This window comes from Phaenicophaeus curvirostris, chromosome 8 (assembly GCF_032191515.1).
Source record: "Phaenicophaeus curvirostris isolate KB17595 chromosome 8, BPBGC_Pcur_1.0, whole genome shotgun sequence".
NCBI classification, from domain to species: domain Eukaryota; kingdom Metazoa; phylum Chordata; class Aves; order Cuculiformes; family Cuculidae; genus Phaenicophaeus; species Phaenicophaeus curvirostris.
Genome location: NC_091399.1, coordinates 24,717,619 through 24,742,448, shown reverse-complemented (window position 1 = coordinate 24,742,448; position 24,830 = coordinate 24,717,619). Strand labels below are relative to the sequence as shown.

The 24,830-nt window shown below is 38.4% G+C and overlaps 1 protein-coding gene across 18 annotated transcripts in view; it reads left to right on the top strand.

The window, feature by feature from the left end:
- ADGRL2 (adhesion G protein-coupled receptor L2) overlaps positions 1 to 24,830 on the top strand; it is a 394,437-nt gene that overhangs the window by 259,334 nt on the left and 110,273 nt on the right. For all 18 annotated transcript variants that reach the window (XM_069862790.1, XM_069862789.1, XM_069862787.1 and 15 more), the window contains one exon: positions 5,951 to 6,123. In XM_069862790.1, coding sequence (XP_069718891.1) covers positions 6,051 to 6,123 — 73 coding nt within the window. In that variant the 5' untranslated portion in view covers positions 5,951 to 6,050. The remainder of the gene's footprint in view (positions 1 to 5,950; positions 6,124 to 24,830) is intronic.

Here is a 24,830-nt window from a genome sequence, read left to right as displayed (position 1 = left end):
GAAATACGAGGGATTTGCAGTGAGGATTGAGTGACACCCAACCCCTCCACCCCCCTGGTTCTGAGCATTTAGCAAAGGCGAAAAGAGAAATGCAGACTTGGCAAAAGGAGAGTGCCTGGAGCCAAAAAAAGCCATTCTTATTAGCACTAGCAAAGGTTTACTTTGCTGGCTTATTGAATGAAAACTCCCTAGAGTGTCCAGGCTTTATCCTGTGTTAACAAGAAGGGGCAGAGCTGGCTTGTCGGGAATGGAACACGGTGTAACGTGTTTGTAAAGCACAAGAGTGATGCCGAGCTGGACTGGAGCGCTGATGAGAAAGGAAATCTTCATCTTTTCCTCTTAAATCCTGTTTATTTTCTCTGTGAATGATTGCAGTGGACCACTGAGCTGCTGTGTGCTGATGGACTAAAATTGTGATGTTGCGCTGTTAAAATCGTGTTTAGTGTCGTGTCTTGCATTAGGTAGATCTGGTGTTAGGAATGATCTGCTGCACCGATGAGCTGGGAGCCCAGGCTGGAGTGGGGTGGGCACTCTCAGTGTCAGGTATGGGTTTAGCACGTGCTATTTCAGGCATGGGATGTCACTTCAGAGCACGACGCAGCTGAATGCATTGAAGTAATTTTTGTTGCAAGATTGAATGACCTCGGTCAAGTCTTGTTCTTACTGTGTTGTTCCCTTCCCTGATAACTGTATTCCTTCCATGCAGCTTGGGGAGAGGTGTTTTGGGTTAGAAATCCAGTGTTCAAGGTGACAGTTAATAGGGACTGTTGAATACAAAATTGCAGATAAGATTCTCTGGTACATTTTAAGCACTGAGTTGCTTTTAATGGAAAATAAGTCTTTTGTTAACCAATTCTAGACAGAGCAGAGTTAGCCCTCCCTTTCTTCCTTTAATGCGCACCTTGTTTAATTGGAACAGATGAGGCATTGATTGTTTACCACAGGCAGGGGAAGGATACTAACTAAATCAGTATGGGGTCCTGCTTGTCTTCAGTTTTTTTGTAAGATCTCGTAACTTTGAAGTTTTTCTACAATCTGGCACTGTAGCACTAATGAAAAGTTACTAATGTAAGTCAGTTTTTGAATAACAGTGTTGAAGATGTAGAAATAACTCCTACTGAATGTATCTGAAGGTATGCTCAGTGTTGAAAATGAAAGCTGAGGCTCATTGGAAATGGGTATAAAACTGTAGCTCTTAGATCATCAGCGGCATTAGTCTCATTCTAGTACTGTACTAATGTGGTTTAAGACAGTTTTACTAATCATACTGCGCTAATTAAATTCTTAGGTTACAGATTATAGGAAGTTAACTTTTTTTTTTTTAAATTGGGAAAGCCTCATGATGGGAAAGCACGTGGACACATGATTTCTCGGGAGACTAACTAGTCTATTATATTGTATGAATATAGATCTATTCACCCTTGCCTCCGTTCCCCCCTCCTTTCCTCTGCAGAGTCTCTCAGATATATTACAGAATTACTAGTTTCATAAACTGGGTTATGAAAGGCGGTGGGGGTGCTGCATGTGTGGCAAGGTAGGTCATACAGGATTTATAAGAAACGGTGCCTGGGTCCTGCTAGTTCCTCTTGGCATACAAGCCGTGCGGCTGTGGCTGGTGTTCCTTACCTCTTTGTGCCTTGTCGTCTGTAAAGCCAGCTAATTTTTGTTTCTGTAGTAGGGATGTTAAAGCTTGACTGAAGCTGCAAGTGCTTCACGGTGTTTCTTAGATGATTTGGAAAATTAAGCACAATGTTGTAAAATACATCAGCATTAGCTAAAGCAAAACATCCTTGCTTAGCTGGAAAGGTCTCTGTGTTCCCCTCTGTCTTAATTGCCTGAAAAGCTGGATGCAGTAGGAGGGAAAAGGCAGCTCTTGAGCATGCTGTGCGAGTTGTCCAGAAGCTCTTAAAAGACCCTTTCTCTGCCTTTTGAAAATTAAACCTTGGGAAGGTTAAACAGAGTAGAGTCGGGACACAGCAGTCCTTCAGAGGTCTTTCTCTTCAAACATGAAAGTATTTCGAGGAGCATGCTTGGAGCAGCTCTCTCTTATCTCTGGGGTGCTCTTGAGCAATGCTGCAGGGAGAGGGATGGCCAACAGCAGCACGTATGCTGCAGCGGTCGTGTTCCGTCTGTAAGGAGTTTCAGAAGTACAGAAGAACAAGAAAGCGAGGCAGGGGCACTAAGATACTCGGGACTTGGAGCACAGCTTATGAATAAGGTATGAAGAAATGCCCAATACCTTTGCAGTGTACAGGTTTGAACGTTAACGTTTCCATTCCTGATCTAGGCTTCTTTAACAGCACATATGCGAAGAAACTTAACAAGGTGAGCCGCTCTGTTTCCAGCAGATTTGGTTTTTTTTTTTGGTATAGGAGACTGCAGTATGGCCCAGAGGTAGGGATTTAAGTTACAACTGAGATTTTCTGGGCAGCTTTTATTGCACTCTGAAATTCAAGCAACCTTTTGCTCTAGGGAGTTTCTCTCTGCCCCACCCACGAGCCCAAGCAGCCAGCAATGCAGAGAAAAGGTTCATTAAGGTCTATGGGGAAATCAGTTATTTGCGTAGGACAGCCGCTCGCCATGGTCTCCTTTTTCTCTGTTGACAAAGAAGTAACTTAATACGTCTTTTCCTGGTTCTACTTGTTTGGTTTGGGATTTGTTGTTTTGTGAGATGCCACGGCTGGTCTCCACATCGCTGATAGATGGATGGTTGGAAGGACGCGGCTGACAGCAGCGTCTATCGCCGGAGTGCTCGCTGGCTCCAGCTCATGTCTGGGTGCCTTTTCCAGGATTAGCTTTTGTTATGCTGATAAATAGTTGGTTCAGAACTGCACCGCTCTTTTACTTGGAGCCACACGGAGTTTCTCAAATATATAGTTTGCGTTAAAATCTGTTTGCTGTGAAGCTGTTATTTTTTATTCGGAAGAAAAGAAATAAGCCAAACCAAACCCCGCTGCATCAGTTTTCAAACACTGCTTAATTTTTTCTTGCTCTTTTAGAAAAACATGTGTTACTGATAATTGGGTAGGGGCTGCTTGGTTTATTTAGAATTCTTTTTGCAGCAGCACACTGAGTTAAATTCTATGTCTGTAGGCTACAGCGTTTTAGAGAGAACAATATATTGCAGAAAGGACTTAAATTTATCCATAAAATATTTTGCATTTATTCTTAGTTGAATAGTTTCAGCTGGTTTGGGTATCACAAAAAAACAATCATGTCATTTCAGAAACTGTGTTTTCTTATTAAAATAATTACAGTAAATCTGTGTACAAGGTCAAGAACTCTTAGTTGATTTAAAAAAAAAGAAGTCTCTGCTATGAATTTTGCAGCTGTTTTCTAGAGAGATGTTGGGTACTGCAAGGGGTCCTTTGATTATTGCTTTTGTTTTTAACACAACCCTCTTCCCCCTTCCAATTTAAAATGAGCCCACAAGGATGCAGTGAGTTTAGGATGATAAAGCACAGGTCTGTTACCATCCAGTTGAAGGTGAAGGGACATATCTCAAAATCTCGGTGTGCAGTGATAGGTTATGGAAACAACCATAAAACTGGAGTCTTGGGTAGTCAAACTCTTCTGTACAGGCTGGGAGCAATCATAAGGCTGACTTAATTTCACTTTTGGCCATTATCGTTTCTCATCTATTCTCTTGGATTATTCTGATTGCTTACTGAAATTATGCTGATTAGTCTGTAGTGTCTGTGAAAAAGTTGTATGATTTTTCCTTTTGGTACTACAGGTGAAAAATTAATCCAAGCTCTTTCCAAGCTTTTAGCTGAACTATCTCTAGGGTTGGGGTTTTTTTTGATTGACCATGGTGGCAATTTTTCTTTCTTCAGTCAGCAGGAACTCCTTTGCAGTTGTAATTTCTGCTGAATGCGCTCCATCCATTGTGGACTTTTAGATATATTTATTTAATTTATTTTTGGGGTTGCCAAGCACTCTCAGCCCAGTGTGAAAGATCTAGAGATACAGTATGACTGTCTCTTCCTAATTGCTTCTGGGTTGTCCTGTAGCAGCTGGTGTATCACCATGGAAATTGAGGGCATAGTTTTCACCTCTAGGCATATGGGTCTGTGCCAGGGAGAGCCACACTCTGGTTGTCTGTACTGAGCACTCGGTTCACTATTGCATGCTCTTGGTTGAAAGATGTGTGGATAAAAGTGCACGTGATTGAAGAGCAGTCTGGAGTTGGAAATTGGAAAAAAAATGGTTTGGTTTTATGTATAAATAAGTACAGAATCGGTTGGCCTCAGATGTCAGTTGTCTTCCATTTCCTTGTGTGAGAAATCACAAGCACGCTTGTGTTGTGCGAGAGGGATGCCTGCACTAAAGTATCATCACTTGTATTAAAGAGAAGCCAAGTGAAAAAGCCTACTTGGCTGTTTAATAATTTCCTATTTTGCCACAGTTTCATTGCCTCCGTTGAGAGCCAGAGAAACTCTTCTGCAATGTTTTCTGTTAATTCCCGTCGTCTTTTCCTTGGGGAAAAAAGTGTCAGTCTTGTTGCTGTCTGTGTGCTCAGGGAACAAACTTATCATTGATTAATACTAACATTGACTAATATAAAAGGAGATACACTTTCTACTTCTGAAAATTATACACAGTTCATAGGATTTCTTTGACTGGCATTTTGTGTTCTTTGTCATTTCCAGTTCTCCATGCTGAAAGGGTAAAAATATATTTTTAAAGCCCTCAATATGTTTCAGAAGACTCATGAGTGGCCCTTAAATTTTTACATAGTTGTTGTTACATGTTTTTAAAGTAAAATTAATTTCAGATATCTCAGAAATAGATCCACGCAGTCCTGTCCATGGGTCTCGGAGAAACTAAGCCATTGTTGGCACCAGACTCTGCTCTTTGGATCTATAAGTGGTGCAATGTTCAGTCATTCTTCCAGAGCTGTTTCACCTATCTGTAATATTTAGAGCCAGCTTCGTAGTTAAAAAATAATTTGATTTTGAGTGTATGTTAATTTTTTCTATCTTCCTAGGCTCTCATAGTGGGGGCTGAAGCATGATCTAGCTTCATGCAGTGAGCTATGGAAGAGGATGCCCACAGTTAGTCAGTTGGCTAGTGAGAGAATGCAGTCGTTAGCAAAAGGGAACATTGCTGTCAGATCTTCTATCACAGCTACTGCATTCTATCACTGTAATTATATTTTTCAAAGGCAAATGATAGCTTTAAGAATTCTTCCTTTAGTACTTTGTTTACAGGAGCAGTTTGGTTAATATTTCTCAGTCAGAGACAAGTCTTGTCAGAGGCAAAGGACAGGAGAGTCTCATCCATTCTGTTTACTCCCTTCTCTCTGAAGATGTTTATTGAGTAGAAATACGGCAAACTCTAGGGTCGTGTGAAGAGGCTTCTTCACCAAAGAGAGCATTTTGTTAACAAAGTTGCTGTAACTGCTTCTTATTCGAGGAGAGCGACCTATGCGTAGCACAAAGGGAACGTGGGACCAGTGGCTGGGTGGAGGAGACCTGCAGAACCTTATTGTTGAGCGGTGTTGCTCCATTGTCCTCAGCCAATCAGTGTTTTGAATCCCTAAGAAATTTGACAGTGTCCAGGGTTTACTTTTATTGTTGTTCTTTGAGACAGAGAAGTGCAGGTTGTGTCAAATCTGGGGAGTGGGAGAGGCTTAGCCTCATCATCTGCAAATTTGATTTCTTATATTCAGAGAAAATGTTATCTTAGTGCAAATACATCAATAACATTTGTACTTTCAGTTTTAACATGTATCATTATTTGGCATTCTGTTTAATGATCACTGACCTTGAGAGATTACATCCCACAAACCTGCCAAATTAGCAGCTACAGGACAGGTGTACTGTCAGTTTTTATTAAAAATTTCTGTCTTCATGTCAATTGGAATTCAGTTTTCCAAATTATTGGTGTTCAGTTACTGATGGATTTTTTTTTTTCTTCTTTTCTTCCAATTCCTCTGCTTCTCCAGGTATGAAGATGAATAATGCAGACTGCTGGTTTCGATGATGCTGGGCTTTTGTAACTGGATTCATTAAGGAATACAAAGAAAATTCTTACAGGGATCAATAATGGTGTCTTCTGGCTGCAGAATGCAAAGTTTTTGGTTTCTGCTCATTATCAGCTTTCTGCAGTGTACTGAAGGTAAGCTTTAGTTTATTTTTTACTTGAGTTTGCAGATGAGATGAATGATCTGTACAATTTATTTATTTGTTAGGTGACTTGAAGTTTTAGGATGTCAAACGAAAACAATGTAGTAGCAAAATGTAGCATGTTCTAGGCTTAATTGATGTGGCTCAAACTCTCTTTTTATTAATGAGACAAAGAAAAAATATTTTTTGGGTTTGATTCAGTGTTGTATGTTGAAACTGAAACCTGATGTTGAGGCATCTGAAGTGGTGGTTATTAGTATCCTTGATTGGTAGGTGCCTTATTTTTTTAATCCTGTTTAGTCTTTTTTTCTGTTCTCATTGCACAGCCGTTTAGATCCAATGTGTAGATATGTTGAATGCAACACAAAATAACTCAACCCTCCAAATTAAAATACCTGTTTTACTTTTCTAATTTGGCAGGCTGAAAATAAAATGGCAAACACTTCATTAAGATTAGAACGATGTAAGTTGAATTTCAGGAACTGAATCTCAAAATGCATACAGAAATAGCATCTGCTTGGAAATATTTTTGATTTTTTTTTTTAAAGAACAAGGAAAAATACTTTGCTATCAAAAGTGCTGTTTAAAATAGCTTTCTTAAATGAAAGAAATGAGGAAGGAAAAACTTTTTAAAAAAATTGTCATTTATTCTTTATGTGTTTTTCTTCATAAGCTCTACTTTATCCAGTTAGTCTGTGTCCCCAGCTGTTCTTGTGGCCCTTTGAATAGACAGAGAAACACAAATGAATGAACAGGAAAACACAGTTTATGAATTCTTAATTAGGAATACTCGTATGGAACTTGAGGCTGTTTCTGGCTGTAATAATTTTGATTGCCTAGATTGCAGGTGAAAAGGTGGCTTAGGAATAAAATAGCACCTCTGTGCTTTCTTACGTTTCTCAGTAACCAGTATATAATATATAGGCTTTTTTGGTGCATCTGTGACGTGATCTCACCATCTTTAAAAGCAGATACATAGCCTGACCCTGTCAAAATTCTTTGGATTTTAAAGCTAAATTTTCAGAGATACTTCAGGAAAGCTGCCCTGCCTCCCCCTCTTTACTTTACCAAATTTATACAAACAAAGATGAGCTTCTCCCTGAAAGTGGCAGACCCCCAAGATTAAAAATTTAAATGTATTGTCTTACATAAGAGTAAAAATACTGTCTTCCTTGTTCTCTGCGTCATTTCCTACTCATGGATTCTAGACTAACACGGCTCGGAGCTTTTGTTGTAGTGACAGACAAGCTTTGCTCAAGTAGGCGGTTCATATGTAGGTGTGAATACACACATATAGCTGGGAACGTGTCCTAGGAGTCTTCATGGAGGTTTCTGAATACGGGCAAGTCTCATTTCACTTAAATAGCTTTCACAGTCAGTTTTCCCACCCTTCCCTCTTTCTTCTTAAATATTGCCAGGTTATATTAGAAATCTGGCATTTCCCGCGGCAACTGCAGATCTTGGATGGTTTCATCATGGATGGGATTTCTGATTTGGTAGCTGCTGTACTGACTGCTCTCTTGGTGTCTGTTGAGTCTGTGGAGTTGGGTATAATCTCACTCTTATAGGAAAGTAAGTGCCAACAGCTGGAAGGTAAAATGCTTTCCAGCCTCTTTCACAGGTAAGGAAGATAAATGCATATTAGGAGAATGGAACTGCAACTCTTACAACTGGGTGGCAAGGTAACAACTTGTGCTAATTATAAATGCACTTACATTGCAAAAGTGGTAGCATGAGTTGAAATCAAAGGTGTTGTAGGAACTAGAGGCATCTGTGGGTTTTTTTCTGAAGTTTTAAAACACTAAGGATTTTATTTTGTTATTGTAATTGTTTCAAATCCCTGTATCTATACATTTTACAGAGACTCAGGTACTTGGTGGTTAAAAACATATAAAAACCAAAAGGAAAAGTGGACAAACAACTTTGTCTGGTTTGGTTACAGTAGCACAGATCATGCTGCGAAAAGTATCCTATCTGCTGAGTGTGGAAAGGAAGAAGTCAACTGCGAACTTCAGCAGATTGAATTTTTACCATTTGCAGAAAGCTAATTTTCATTGTCATCTATAATATTTCAAGTTCATTTTGTTCTGTCTCTGTTTTTCTTGCTTTTAGTAGCCAGTAGCAATCTTTTGATGCTTCAGTTGTGAATTTACTTTTTTAAGGTCTATACAAGAGCTGCTTTTCTCGCTAAAAGAAACAGGGAAGGAAATTGGGAGCAGATAACAGAATCATACCAAATTAATTGTAAATTCTTAAAATAAATGAAATATTGTGGCTCTGTATACTGGAAATGAATATTAATATCGAGTTGGCTTCCAGCCACAGCAGCAAAATGAATACTGCATTATTACACTTTCTCACAAGATTACATTGCCTTCTGCTTCAGTAATAAGAGATGCCAAGTGTAACGTGCTTTAGTAGCACTTTATGCCTGGAAGTGCGAACATGAACAAAGGTTAGAATAAGAGCATCTAACTTTTGCTAGAAATAATAATAAAAAAAAAATCTTTAATTCTCTTGTTTGGAACTTGAGGGTTTTTATAGACATCTGATGTGTATATGCAGTTGGTGGGGGAGATGAAACCTGACTGAATTCCTTGCTGTTAAACTTTCATGTTTCTATACAGTTAAACAGAGAGGGGGGGGAAATAGATTCTGGGTGTGGACAAGCAATTCATTTGTTCATATAATGAAACAATCGAGATAAAGACTTCATTACTCTTAACTTTAACTCAGCAGGGAATTAGCAAGCAAGCACAGTTGTATGAAAGGTGCAATTTTATTTTGGTGTCACCTATTGAAATATGAGTCGTATTTGCAGTTAAGGTCTTGGGTTTGCTTTTCTTTTTTTTTTTTCTTTTTTTTTATTTTTTTTGTGGCTAGTGCAGTCCAGGTGGGGTTGGTTTTGAAGGAGTCTGTTGCTTCAGGTGAAATGAACCTGGAACGAAGGAGTGCTGGCAGCGAAAACTGTGCCGAGTTATTATATGCTGCTGCTACATTGATCAACAACAAGTCAATATTGTTGTGTAGAGGCTTGAAAAACATTGTTATTAGCATCAACAGCAAGCATTGCAGCCCTAAAAAAGTACGAGATGAGAGGCAGGAGAAAGAAACGCAAAACGCAAGTCATGAGCTTGAATATTAATGCCATTTCCAAAGGTGTTTTTCTGTCCCCTTTTCTAGCATATTCTACTCTAGGTATGTCTTTAAAACTACAATTCTATTGCAGAAGACAGACTGCAAGAACTTATTTGAATGGGAGTTACACAGGTAGTAGTGGTATGAAGCCTGGTCTTGTACCTTGGCTGATGTGCCTGGGGAGCCAGGAGCTGCCACTGCGGCTGTGTCCAAGCCTGGTCCTGTCCCACACCCTCCTGGCTCTCTGCTCCCGTGGAACGAGGGGCTTTGTGTGCCTTGAATGTTTGAAACTTGAAATATTTCAGTCCCCTGCACCTGAGGCTCACACCTTTGCTTACCTGATTCCTAGGAACTGTAGGAAATGAATTCCTTTTGACACCACCTCTTTTTTTATTTTATTTTTTTCCTTTCCTAATTAGGTGAAATCATCCAACAAGTTAAAAATTAGCTGAGAAAATACAGAAAGTCAGAGTGTAAGATCACACATGCCTTGTTTCCATAGCAAAGCAGAGTAAAAAGCCTATTATACATATTATTGGTTTCTCTTCAAGCAAGTTAAGACAGATACACTAATATGCACATGAAATAAGATGTCAGAGCCAAACATTCTGATTAAGATTAGGTTTTGGACTGTGCAAGTTTTGATATTTCAACCTTTATTTTTGCTTACAAAGTCTACCCTTTTTTGATGAGCTTTAGATGCTTTTCATTTTTTGTCTTCTGCTCCTTCAGAAGCACAAGTGCCTGGGAAGCACTGAAATAATTTTCTTTGCTTACATTTTACTTTAACTGAGCTTTAATACAATTTTAATTCATCTTATTATGAATTATTATCTACACTTTGTCCAAAGGAGGAAGCATGATGCTTTCATTATCTGTTTAATTCTGTTTTCCTAAATGACTTTTTTTTTTTTTTTTTTAAGAAATACACCCTGTCTTTGCTTCTGAATATACATTTTAATTAACATTACACTGAGAAATATAAATTTCTGGAAGTTCCACTTCTGCCTGCCAAGGACTTGAATGTTACATTGGAAGCAGTTTTAAGTGTGCATCCAGTGTTAGTGCATTTACTAAAGAAAAGACATTCTCAGTACAGATAATACACATTGGGCTACTACAAAGTTATTTGCTATTTTAGTGTGTTGCTTCAGATCTTCAGCCTCCTGTCAAGCACCCAGACTTTGAGTGTCTAAGGCAGATGGCACAAGTACTTGACAAGCTGTAGAAGCACATTGGTTTTCCTACACGTCTACGCGGAAGCATCAGTAGGGTTTTGTCCAGGATAAAAATTCAAAAAATCTTGGACCCTGGGCTTAAGAAGAAATTAGCTTCTGTTAATGAGGGGATTTAAGTTCTACCTTGTAGAAGTAACCCATTACGGAGTCACGCAAGAACAAATCAGAGCACTAATTTAATTCCTAGCCAGAGAATTTATCGCAGGGAGAGCTCTGTGAAGCGCACAGTGAGTAGGCAACTACTTGGTTTAACGGAGGTTGCAAAGCATCTCTAAGCACACCCAGCGTCCCGAGACCAGCCCGTCATTGCCTGCCCTTTGGAGGGTCACTCTAACAAGCCTGCCAACACTATCTCTATTTTTATCATGCATACCTAATGTGTTTTATGATTCTTTAGCAAATGTTTTTTTCTTAATTGGTTGATGTGGATTATGTAGAAGAAAATAATTGTGTGAAGAGAGCAATTGGGTTTCTGCAGAAGGCGACTGCTGCACTGAGTCCTGTTTTCTTTCCTGGAAGAGTGTGTCATTTTTCAGAGCATATTCTAGTGCATTTTTATCCAGGAGAACTCTTTTTCCTTTTGTGAGGGAGATGGAAGCCAAATATATCTTCTAAAAAGGAAATTGATCCAAACAGTGAGACCAAACTTCTTCTTCAAGAAGAATGTCTGTTAAACTTTTCAAGTGCGTTTCCCGATAATGGAGACTGACAGACTGTCTGGAAAACCCAGAGATTCTTTAGCATGCTGGCAGTGAATATCCTTTCATATATTCCCTGAGCAGTGAGGTCTGTAGGATCCTAGGCTGTAACATTACATTTTTGAAACCCAAGCAAAACTAGCACTATTTTAAAATGTAGAGGAACCATGTAGAAGAATGTGTAAAGAACCTATGCTAACGTTTTTCTGAGGATTTGCTAGGAAATGGTAATGTAAGGGTCTTATAATTTAAGGACAGTATAAAGTTTAAATGCATAATTACTATGAGGTGAATAATAGGATTACTATTTTGATACGCTCTCTTCTTCCTCAGTTACTTAAAAACATTCTCCTTTATGAGGGGGGATTTTGCACTATCTTGAGCTCTGTATTTAGAAGAAAAGAACTCTTAACGTATAAAACTTTAGAAATAGCGTGTTGTGCTAAGGGCAGATATTATTTTCAGAGCCCTCTAAGCTATTAGTTCAGTTTACTGTCTTTCGTTGCTGTGACCTCCATGGGTCTGGCTGGGTGAGGTGAGCCAGGCAGCTGACCATGGCAGTGAGAGGGGGTTGACTTAAGTTAACCTGCACTGATATTGTTGCCTAAGGGGCTTCTGTTTTATTAAATACAGCTCTGATTAGTTTATTAAAGTAGGGTACCTTTCCAAGAACATAGCAGCTGATTTTGGACATATGTCTTTTGAAATACAAGTAGGCTTCATTAGTATTCTGTTAGTGTATCTATATGGAAAAAGGAAAGTACATCATTTAGTTGTATTATCAGTGATATTTGAAAAGTGCCTAATTATTTGCATTTCTCTTTTCTGTCAAGTGGAAGAATATGGTTTGTCTTAGTAACAAATTCTTTTATATAGTCGTAATAATGTTGTCTTTCTATTGTACTTTTAGGTCATAGTGTAAAATGGAAGTATAACTGCCTGAAGCATTTGGTATCAGTGAATGCCTCAGCGCTGGCTTTCTTATTACACTTAGTGCCCTTACGATTAGATCATAGAAGTGATCATAAAGTATAATGATTTTAGATTTGATATTAATTGCAAAGTTGTATAAGCACACAGAGTTTAATATTTGCAAGCAGATCCATTGATGTTCGTAGTCTATCTCTGTGAGGAAATACTACAGGAAAGTAGTATATTTTGTGCTAATTTTGTTTTATATGGATGTCTTCATAGCAGCCTGTAGGAGGAAAGCACTATAGAAAAAGCTTCTGTGGCTGTGATAGCATTTCAGGTTGTGTTATGCGAGGAAGAGGTGATAAAACCATTCAGAGGGAGAAGTTCTTGGCTTGTAGTCCATCCATACTCTCTTCCTAAATGCACTTAGCATAGGAGCTCCCAACATGTTGTTCTGCAGTTGTATATATTTATACAGTAACCTTCATGGAAGAGACACTTAAAATTCTCTGGCCTTTTACAGTGTTTAATTAGTGTCATATTTACTCATCAACATTTGTTGGTTAGAAGAGTATTTATAGTTGCTCCCTCTGATTATTTGGTTTATTTATTATATGACTTTGTACTTGGATAATATGGCTTTAAAGCAGCGCTTCATTGTATCATGCGCCGTCCAAGAATGAAATGAGAAGGAAGATAAGAAAATGAAACAGACAGATAGTGTAAAGGTTGTTTTGTTGTACTTTCAGTTTTAAATGGTACTTACTATGTGCCTGTGCTGGTGGGATCACACTGCGGGCTTTCTATTTCTAATCACTTCAAATTTGATCAAATTTAATTCTGTCAAAGCTGGATCTGCCTCAGTTTTACTCGTTTCTATAGACAATACTAGTTTCTCTATTGCTCGTTTGTTTGAAATGGCATTTTGAATGAGATGCATGAGTACCACATATTTTTCAAGTCAAATCAATCAATTTTCCAGCAATACTGTTTTTTTCTTTAAGATTTTTAACACAGGATAAATTTTGTATGGGTGATTCTGTAAATGAGCCATACCTCAAATCCAAAGATATCATGTATTAAATTGAATAGGCAGCTCCTTCTGATAGAAGGAGCTGAAAAAAACCCTTTTGCTTAAAGGTGTCCCAAATTCTTGCCCTTCCAGAACGAGTCTTGAACCCAATTTTGCTGAAGCTCTTTGCCCGATTGTTCCTTCTGTGCTTGGACCAGACTCGGCGGTTGGACATATTTCATTCTTTTTTGTTGTCTTGATTTATACTAGTATAATAATCACTGATGTTGTCTCGGTGCATAGAATGTGTGTGTGGGAGACTAGTTAGGAAGCAAAATGATTTTTTTTTTTTTCATCCGTTGCCAGAGCAACACATACATGTGAGAAACCCAGGGGACCACATAACTTTCAGTTGTTGGATACAGCACTCTGTGAGTTTATGAGGGATCTCGATGATGGGAGGAGAGCTGGCTTTTGTGTTCTCCCTTGTCAGGGGTTTTGATGTCTCTCTGAGGAGTTAGGTAGTTCTGTTCTGTTCCAGCAGAAAGGACAATTAATGCAAGGTGCTGTTTGAGCAGTTTTCCTGTAAAATTTGAATTCAATAATTCATTTAGGAAACTTGGGAGGAAGTTGATACTGAAACCAGATTCTCCCGTCTGCCGCATTTGTAGTTGGAAAAGCAACGAGAATTTCACATCCCTTCTGTTTTAACCATTAGATTTGCCACTGATCTTGTTTGACTCTGCATGTGACTCGATCTGCCTTCTGCAGTATTTCACATTAATTTCCCCTATCTCTCCCCATTGAGCTGCCCCAGTTCTCTTCTCTAACTTAGCCTCGTGGATTGCCTTTAATATTTTCTCTTTTTTTTTTTTTTTTGTAATTATAAAATGTTACTTTAATTATAAAGCTGGGATTTATTCTGCGCCATTGTTAACATTTCCCATTGAAAGTCTATTGGAAAAATGTGGGTTTTGTGGCTTAGAACTGATCATGCTTTTTAGTGGCTTAAGATAAATATGCTTTTAGTAAACTAAACTGAACAGTTTGCTGCTTACAATTTTGCATCATTTAATTTGCAGCAGATGATGCTGGCATGCGTGAAGAGTGAAGCATGGAAAGTACTAGAGGGCAAATGGGTGGTTTGTGATGTGGATTATTACCCGTAAAGATGGATAGAGTCCACAAAACATCACTTCATGTATTAATGTACCAGCTGGAAAAAAAATTAAATATATCAGCGTGGCATATCGTGCATAAACTGTTTGGTTTAGGCCTTCAATTCAAAACCTGCTCAGTAACAAACAACTTGAATTCTACTGTATCTTTATACTAGTGCAGAAGAAGATATGTATGTGTATCTTCATGTTTATAAAAAGCATCTGTGCAGATACATTTTTAAAAATTCAGAATACAAAAGTCTGGAAGTGATCCATATGTAAACTGTCTTGAAGAATTTATACCACACAGTGTTTTGTTCTGCAGTATAAACCGAGTGCTGACAGAAAAACGGTGGAGAAATATATCTAACCACCAGTGTTTTCTTTACTGGTTACACTGCAATCCAGTAATTCAACAATTATTTTGTTATATGTATTCAGTATAAGAGTATAACAATTAATTTGCTGTATAAATTATTTTGAATTTCACTCTGTTAAATCAGCAAAGTCTGAACTCTGTTCTGGCAACAGCTCCAGTTATAATACATAACCTTTCCTCTTTGACACATATTTTCTAGCACTTAGATTTATTATGGATCCATTTAAATAGCATTTCTATGTTGCCTTCTTTTTACCAAAGGATTTTGAAATATGAAGAGAGATTGAGTGTGTTGTCATCTTAATGCCTTTTGTAACAGACTCGATCATTTTAACTTTACTTCCTTCACCGCCTCATCTGCTTTCATTCCTTTTAATTACTTCTTTTTATTTGGCTGCTTTAAAAAAAATAATTAAAAAAAAAAAGAAGTATTGACAATAATGGAAAAAAAAATTTGGTTAAGGTGTGGAAGGATTGTGACCTGACCAAAATTTATTCTCTTGATCCTAATTCCATTTGGAGTAAAGGATCAAATCCTAACAGGGAAAAAAATAATAATGCCTTTAAAAGCATTCAAAGATGTTAAGCAACAATAAAACTCTGTAACTATTTAAATGACAGCAGCTGACTATTTGAATTAACTTTGTGTTTGGCTTAATTTGGGGTCCTAATTATTCCTAACTTACGTGAGTAGATTTCAATTATACAATACTGCAGGGATTTGTAGCTAAGGCAACTAAAGGAATCATTTTACATAAAGTACTTTTGTTCAACTGATTAGGCAGGTTAAAATGGAATGATAGAAAGTGGGAACCCTTGTCTGATAAGGCCCAGTGAATTGTTTCCAGTGACACTATGAAGAAATAACATGAGGAAAGCTCATTATTGAAGATTTCGAGAGTTTTTATGCCATGCTTTTCTATCAAGATACGTGGTGGTAATTCACCGCTTACAGGCAAGTGGTTCTCAGGAGAATTAGCAATAGACCCATCAGCGAAATGGCAGGTCACATTCTGGTGGGACCCTAGTGAGGTGACTTCTCCCAGAAGCTTGTTAACTAAAAATTTAGTTCTTAGAAATATATGTACTTATTTCTTTCGGTTAACCATTTTAATAGGCAAGCCACGCTATGTTTACCACATAATAGTTCATATTTTAGATATGGAAGCATTTTTAGACATACAGTTCTCATCTCCAATATCCTATTTATCTAAAATTGCTGTTCCATGAAAATAATTCTCAATTATGCTATACCCTTAAGATAACCTGGGGGAATGAGAGGTGAAGGAGTTATTGGAATAAAGGCTTTTGCAATCTATTTCCATTTGTGTTACCCACGCAAATACGTACCCTTCACTGGGAATTATTTTTTGTAGAAATTACCTTCATAGTTTGAGCTCAAACCTGAGCGTTTTAAAATATAAATATATAATGTTAATAGATATATTTTAATATATTATAGTTAAGTATACATTTTTAACCATTTTGTACATATATGCTCAGCTATAATTTGATTTTTATTCTCTGAGCGTTGATGAAGTCGTGTCTCCTACATTAGATCTGCAACGTAGGTGGGAGTCTCCTTTTGATTGTGGCAAACTAGCATCTCTGGACTTAGAATGCTTATTTTTAAGGGTTTTTCTTCTCTTTTTTTTTTCCCACACTCACCTTTTTTGATTTCCTCAAGCACCGCATTGAAGGTTACACGAATGCTTATTCTGCTGACTCAGGAGAACAGACAACACAAGAGCGTGGGATAACTGATAAGTCTGTTTTCAGAGCTCTCCGATTTGTTGCTGTCATTTGAAAATACACCTAGACCTTATAGTCAGAGACTTCAAGAGAACGCAGTTGTATTCTGTGTGAGTTGTGTTTTGGAATTCAGAACTGGAAGTATCTCTAATGAGGTCAGTGTAAGGCTTTGATGCTGTTTAAAGGGAGGAAAAAAAACCCTCCTACAAAGCATATGGTTGGAATGTGTAACAGTAATTAATTAGATCCCAAATAAATAGTAAAAAATCCTTATACAATACTAGATCCACGTGCATCTCCCCCCCCCCCCCCCCCGACAAATTCCAAATTTCTGTGGAAAATATGTATTTTTGATCAGCTGTCTACTGTTGTTAACATATTAACACTACACACTTTCAATTAGTACTGCTGACAAGTTATTTAGGAAAGTCTCTGGAGCACGTGGAGATGTGCACAGCTTCTTGGTGTCAGGTGTTTGCTTTTCAAAGTGAAAGTATTAAGATTTAATTATCCGAAGGTGTTTGCAATAGGCAGTGGTGCCTTTGGAAGAGCGTCAAGGGCAAGGCTGCAGGTGCCCTCCACACACCTGGGCAGGAGGACATCTGTGCCAGCCCTAGGAGCCAGTGCCTGCACTCCTGGGGGGGTGTGCACATCAGTGGGGTGAGCCAGGTAATGCTGAGCTACAATATTTTCATCTGATGGTGATGGGGAGTGGCAAATGCTGCTCTCTCACCCCATCACCCTGTTAGAGCACAAGACTCTGGCACCCAAGTGGTGGCCCTGTGGTGGGCTGTTAGAAGACAGAAAGGGTCACTGGGCAGTGGCAGAGGCTGCCCAGGGAGGGGGTTGAGTCCCCTTCCCTGGAGGGGTTTAAGGCACGGGTGGACAATGTGCTGAGGGGCATGAGTTAGTGATTGATGGGAATGGTTGGACTCGATGATCCGGTGGGTCTCTTCCAACCTCCCTGCCGTGGGCAGGGACATGTCCTACTGGATCAGGAGCTCCAAGCCCCATCCAACCTGGCCTTGAACACCTCCAGGGATGGGGCAGCCACAGCTTCTCTGGGCAACCTGGGCCAAGGCCTCAACACCTTTCCAGGAAAGCATTTTTTCCTAGTATCTAATCTAAATCTCCCCTCTTTCAGGCTAGAACTGTTACCTCTTGTCTTACCACTGCACTCGCTGATAAAAGAACCACTCGCCAGCTTTCCATTGGGCTCCAGCTTATTACTGGAAGGCCTCAAAGGTCTCCCTGGAGCCTTTTTTCTCCAGGCTGAACAACACCAACTCTCTCTAGTTTGACTCGAGTTAATGCGATTCATACTATTTTATTATACTGTCATCTGAAGTCAGAGTATCTGGAGCCTGAATCTCCTTGATTCAGTTATGAAGATGGCAAAGGGTATCCCAAATTGTCTGAAAGTGTTTAAAAGTGCAAATATGAAGACTGTCTCTGCGGCTGTATAAGGACGTGCTTAGGCAGATGTCAGAGTTGCATCTGATTTTTGCACTGAAAAGGGAAACAAGATTTTTTCAAAAGGACTCATTTCCCAGATAAGCTCGTGCTTTCCAAGATGCTTTAGCAATTTTAAGATTGCGTATGCTTTTACAGGAACTATAAATTGCCTCGTATCTTGGTCCTTCTAGTTGAGATTTTTTTTCTTTAGTTGGTAATCAGTATTTGAAGCTTCAGAGGAAGGTGCCAAAATACTAAAATGCTCAAAGCAGCCTCCTTACAGTGGTCATTTTAAAATTATCCATTGTCACTGAGTCTCAGTAGATTTATCCCAACTCATTGCTAAATTATATACTTTTTTTAATATCCAAAGTCGTATCTTTAGGGTTTGTAGTGCATTACTGTGGTCGTAAATCTTGTTGGTTTTTGTATACTTTACCTTTTTTTAAGGACATTATCATGGAGGAGATTCCCTCTCCTCTTTTCTTACCCCATTTTCAGATCATTTTAGGAATATACTGAATAACACCATTGCCTTGCTCATCCTGTTTCTCCCCCCCACCCCATCCTCTACATCATTCTTTTCTAATGATCTTCTGCTGCCTTGCAAGCCTCAGCTGTGCAGGGGCAATCATTCAGCTTCTCTGCATTGTCTTCCTTTGCCTTGATCTCCTAATGCAGCAAACTCGTCACTTCTCACACAAAAGTAGGCTTCCTACTTTGGTTGTACTTAAAGAATTTCTGGTTATGAAATAATTGCAAAGCGTTTCAGAAGAACACCTGTGAGTCTGAGATGTGCACAGAACACAAGCATGGAAAACCAGACCACAGAGTCAGGAGACAAAACCAGTCATGCTTTGCTGGTTTTGCTAACTTTTTATAGTGACACGAGTCATGGTGCCAGATCCCTCAATTTTGCAGCACGGTTATAAATTTGCTATATCTAATTGCAAGAAATTTTTCCTGCTCAGCAGATTTTTCTTCTCACTGAGCAAGTGGTATGTTTATATGAATGATACTTGGTTATATAAATGTGGTTTATGGATGTTTGAGGGCTTATAATTTTCTCTTTAAAGTCAAACTTTATTTTTAATTTTTTTTTTTAATGAAAAGATTTTATGGCCAACACATGTCCCATGAGAAAAGGAAGAAGTTACAGATGGTCCAGAGGAGAGGGTCTGCTTCATACATAAAAACTTCATGTCAGCATTTCAACAGAGCATTTTCTTAGAGTATCTGTTATCACTGACACTTTCACATTGACAAGCATATGGGATGTAGTGCTGAATGTGTAAATTGAAATGATCACATCTAGCATTTCCCTCTACCAGGTGCCAGCTTGCTGCTGCAGCTCTGCACTTAATGTTGAAGGAGGAGTGCTAGGAATAGTTTCATTTGCTAATTACCTCTTATCTCCAATACATAGTCCTTGGGCAAACAGCTTACCTAGGTGGTTTTTGAGAACACCTGTCTGGACAGTGCAGGATTGTAGGTGGTCCTGTGGTGACAGTCCAGTGTGCAGAACGTGTAACAAGTCTCCATTCATTTGGGTACGGTTGGTGATCTTCTGTTTTGGTTTTTTTTCCTTAAGTCTTCAGTGAAGAACAGAAGACAAATTGGAGAGAATTTTTTTGTCTTTATAAAATTTGTTGGTGTGAAAAGCAGAAAGCTGCTGTTCCTCAGCCCAAGAAAACTGTGTGCATGCATTTGTGATGTTGAGGTTGTTTTGATAACAAACCTGATTGTCCTGTCTTGTGATTTCAGCAGAAAGGAGAGTAGGTACATGCCAGTAAGAGTTTTGCAAGGACCTGCAAGTTAAAATAAACAGAATGTGGTGGTTTAAGGAAGTGGTAGTGTCTAAATTGCCTTTCAGTGCTCCTTTTTCCAGGATCCAGTTTAACAGGATTATATAATTTTACTAATACCTCTTTGATCTGTCATTTATACAAAAAGGGAGGCTTTCCAAAGCATTTGCCTTACATGTTCTTTTTGGGCTAGACTTAATCACTTGCAGAACTGATAATATTTTCTCATTCTTTAAGAATTCATTTTATAGTCTTATGCTTAATATGACTGTGGTTTGAGTACGGAATGGTAAAAGGAGCCTTTTAATTCATAATCCAGTAATTCAGACAGCTAAATTACACCACCCTTTACCTGATTTTTATTAAAATGAAGCCAAAGAAACTTCAGAAGTGTTGACGTCATTCAGTTGCCCTTTTAGGTTCCTTTAATGCTGTTTATAGAGTAGACACATTCCTTGCTATGAGCAAGTGCAACATCTGTTTCTTTACAATTTCTCCTTGCGTTTTTCCACACTTCTTCTAAGAGTTACAGTTTTCATTCCCAGGCATTTCGTATAGTCCAAGATTCATGATGTTCACTTCAGCATCTCAGTTATATATGTATGCCCAAGACAATTTTATTAGTATTTGCATCTTCACACTTGTTTTATTTCTTGCCTCCAATTTTAAAGTTAATATTTACTAGCGCTCAGGAGTTGTTATATAGCAACTCATGAATTAAAAACAACACAACCCCCTCCTAAAATAAAAAGCAAAACCAAGGAAAAAAAGCATAAAAAAACAACCCATAGCAAGAAGAAAAAGCCTGATGGATGACAATAACCTTTTTTTAATTAAAACATTTCAGACGAGTTTGAAATCCTGATGAAGAAAATTTAGTTATTAATGATGTATTCTTTAACTAGTTATGAAGAGTTAATAAATATTTTAAAGCATAGTTAATCAATATTTACAGAAGCTAGCAAATCAATAGGATTTTTTTAACTAGGTTGACAATGACTTCTGCCATCTCCTGATGTATTCACGAAGAGCTCATGCTGCTATATGATAATATGTGTTTAAAAATAGTGGTCTGAAGTGTTCAGTATGTTTTGAAGTATTAAAAAAAAATCAGTATCAATCCCAAAGCCTATTTCAAAGGATCTCAGGTTGTTTCCAAGATTTATTCTCGTATGGTGCCATGAAAGCAAATCCATGCATATCTCAGTCTTCCTCTTTTCACTTCTTTTGTAATCTATTTATTTTGCAATGTTACTGCAAGAAAAAAAGAGGTTGTGCTAGAAAAAAATGCCATTGCATTATCACTTTGAGCAGCAGTAAAACTGATGAAGGTAATAAATAGTGAATACATGAGGCAAGGCTGACAATTACGGATGTATTTCTGAATGTGTTAATGCCTTGACTTCCCTTCCAATCAGGGAGAATATAAGAAATATAGCATTTGATAAGAATTCTCACTTAATTGAGAAATGCTCCCTCATAAATGTATGAATTTTTCTCTGGCTTTGTTTAGAACAGGAAGACTAATCAGACTTAGGTCACATTCATGTCGTGGCCAGATTAGGTGGAATTTATCATTTCCTTTCGCTTTTGCCTCGGCTGCGTTCATCCCCTGCTGGTCTTGCTGTTAATCTTGGTGGGGTGGTCGGGGGCCAGCAGAGGCAGCTTGCTGTGGGATTAGGTCAGCTGGACTGGGGACCTGACCTGGCCAAGCAAACTGAGAGGGTTAGCTGAGCAGCGTGGAAACTTGGAGCTTAGAAACCTTCCTGTGCGTTCTCACCTTGAACTACTACCAACCCATTAGCTGTGGCATTCCACTTCCCCGCTTCTCCATCTGTTGCACAGGTTCTGTCCAAGTTTCTGGACAGGAAAAAAGGTAATTTTGATAGTAGAAGAGATTACCTATGTGCATCTATTCAGTTTTAATCTCCCTCCTGCTAAAGCTTGGGAAGATACGTAGTCACGTTAGCAGAGCTCTTCACTGCACAGTGTCTTCCAAACATTTTATGAATGGTTAACTTCCTAGGGCTGCTGTGTTAACATTCCTTCATTTTTTTAAATGAATAAATCATGGAACGAAAGGTCAAGTTACTTGCCCTAAAATACAGAGGGAGTAAACACCGGAACCCTGATGAGCATTCAGAGGTCCCTTCCTCTCAAACTAAGGATGCTAAAGGAAACGTTATTTTAAAAATAAATTAATTCACTTACAGCCAAGTCATTTCCTCTGGCATCTGTTGCATAAAATATACATTCATAGATGAACAGTCTTGACTAAAAACTCAGCAGGTACCAAAAGGATAGTTATAAATATATGTATACGTCTTTGTGCATCTTACAAGTGGGAAACTATCCTGAATTTGTAGTCCTAAAAGGAATGAGTCTGGAAGAACACCTGAGCATGCAGTTACTCTATGCAAATCAGAGTGCCTTAAAAATCAGTGTGTGGGTTTTGATGTAATGGATTAGATCTTTCTCTTCTCTTTGCATATTTAAGCTATTGGCAGTGCATGTTTCTGTTAGTGCCAATCAAAAGTAAAATAAATATTCATGATAATTGGATCCAGCTCCCTATAATTCATTTAAACTTTCTCCATGTGCTTAATCTGTATTGTTTTCTGTCTCTGAGTTTGTAGGCAGCGATTCAGCAAGCTCAGAGAACGATTAACTTCTCAAAGAATTTTTTTCAATCAATTAACTCTAATTTAAATCTTAATCTGATTCTGGAGGTAGAACCAACTGGCTAATTCTTGAAGGCTAGAGCTTATTTGAAGTGCAACAGCACCATTGGTCAGTTTGCTTTGTCAGGGAAGCTTTTGGAGACCAAAAAATGAGTATCCCAGTTTCTGGATGAGTTCCATTCAGGCAGTGGTCTGTTCTGCCCTGGAGTGAGGGGGGCTCCTCCTCTGCCCGAGCCCCAGCTGGTTCCCCGATCAGATTAACTCTGAAACTATTTCCTTAATCTCCCATTAATACAAAACCTTGGGTTTCTGTCCCAAGAGCCAGGTATTTTTTAAAGTGTTGATGGTGCTCAGAGATGAAGGCAACTGCTTTGTTGTAGGTACACGCTGTAGGTTCTTCGGTGTTACAAGAAGTATGTTTATGGATGGCATTAGGCATTGTATCTGTATTTTAAATGCCTAAAATTTAGTCATGGGGACTGTAACAGTGGTGGTTTTCCAGCTCTTGTTTCTGCTGTAGTGCATTATTGGGAGGGATATGGGTAAATAGCAAAGACCAAATAGCATCTTGGACCTAGAAATTTATTTCAGGCCTCTGAATAACTCGCTCCCCTTGTTCAAGGGGTCACATCTTTAGGTGACTCCTACAGCAGGAAAAACAGGATTTTTCAGAGAATACCTCCAGGCCAGGTAAGGCCCTGGACCTTTTAACTCTGATTTTCATTATAATGGCTTCCCCAGCCCAGGCATGAATAGACAGCTGGGAAACTGCTCTGTTCCTCCCGCAATAGCCTGAGCGGAAAGTCAGATCAGCCAGTTCTTGGCTTTCTGATATTTGTTGTAGCTGTTTCATAAGTTTCACTTTGAAATTTATGAGCTCAACTGGGATTGATCATGTAGATACATATTGGATTCAGAGAAAACTGGACGCTTTCACAAAAACATGATTTTTATTTCTTCCTTCCAAAGCTCGTAATAGAAAAACATACCTCTAAATGAAACAAATGAGAAGTACAGTGAAATATTTTCTCTTGGGGAAAAAAATTGAGTGATTTTAAGAGTAACATTTATGACATCACATGTTAAGTACTAACCTTAAAAAGATGATAAAGTTTTTCAAATAAAACTCCTATATATCATGTTAAGCGAATTCAGTTTCTATATTCTGTAATTTAGATTTACGGTTGGTCTTTAGTGTTATGCTGTGTTCTGTTGTGTAAGTGCAGTATAATGATTATTTGAAGGATATTTATTAGCCAGCTGTTTTGCTAGAATGCATGTTTCTTTTGGATCAACGTTAGAACATAAAGATTACATTCATGCACTATTTTTCTAGAATATTTTTATATATTTATATGTATAGGGAGATAGAGGTTGATCTATAGAAACAAACTCCTCCATTGTTTTCATCATACTCCTGTTCCCTGCGGTCAACATATCATCTTCTTTGTCATGTTAATAACCAAAAAGTATTTAAACATTATTGAGCAGTCCAATTCTCTTTCTAATTCTAAGTACAGATGCCACTATTCTTGAGTATCTTCCCATGATTTGATTATTCATATGGCAAGCTCTTGGTGCCAAGGCGTGACATTCTTTATGCACACGTTGCCCTCTACCATGCAGAAGGGGCTAGATTCACGCAGAACGCAGTCAATTTCTTTGGGATGTGTAGGAAATATTTAAAACAATTGAAAAATAAAATCTTGCTGTTATTTTAAGAAACATGTATTTTTTTACCTCTTAAAACAGCATATTTTCTGTTACTGGAGCTTAATGGATATGAATCTGAACAAAGAAATTGGATGTTACAATACCAGAAAATACAGATTTGTTATGTTTGGTGGTTTTGCTTAGGATTCAGCAGGAGGGAACTGCATTTTGTAGTGATAAAACTCCCAAACTGATAACACAAACCAGTAATGGACACTAATCTGGAAAAAGCATTCCAGATGCAAGCTATATTATTCGTATGTTGCATGTGACCTCCATAAAACACTTTAAAAAGAGGCATTGGGTAATAAGTAAGCTATGTATATGCTGAATCCTTCTAAAGATTTATATTCTGGAGTTTTACGTTATAGTAAATCTTGACTCTCATTTGAATGAAACTTGATGCCCTAGAGCAAGGAGAGGGACTTAGTTGCAGCCTTCAAAAGTAAGTTTTTACTCCAGAAAGCAGGAGGGAAAAATACAAATTTCCACAGCCATATTAGATGTGACTGGTGCTGGAAATTGTGGAAGGCAGAGATGCCTGATAGGGAACTAAGATACTCCACTTTGATCGAAGGGAGAGGAAGGTAGCCCTGAGGAAGTGCTGTGAGGAGCCCTGGGGGGACTCCATCTTCAACAAAAGAACCGAGGAGATGTAGCTGCCAGTAACTCTCTGAAGCCAGCTAGCTATGGTAGAGGAGGAGCTCAGAGAGCTGCCAAGTGAACCAAGACCGTGTAAGAGCTAGGAAGGCT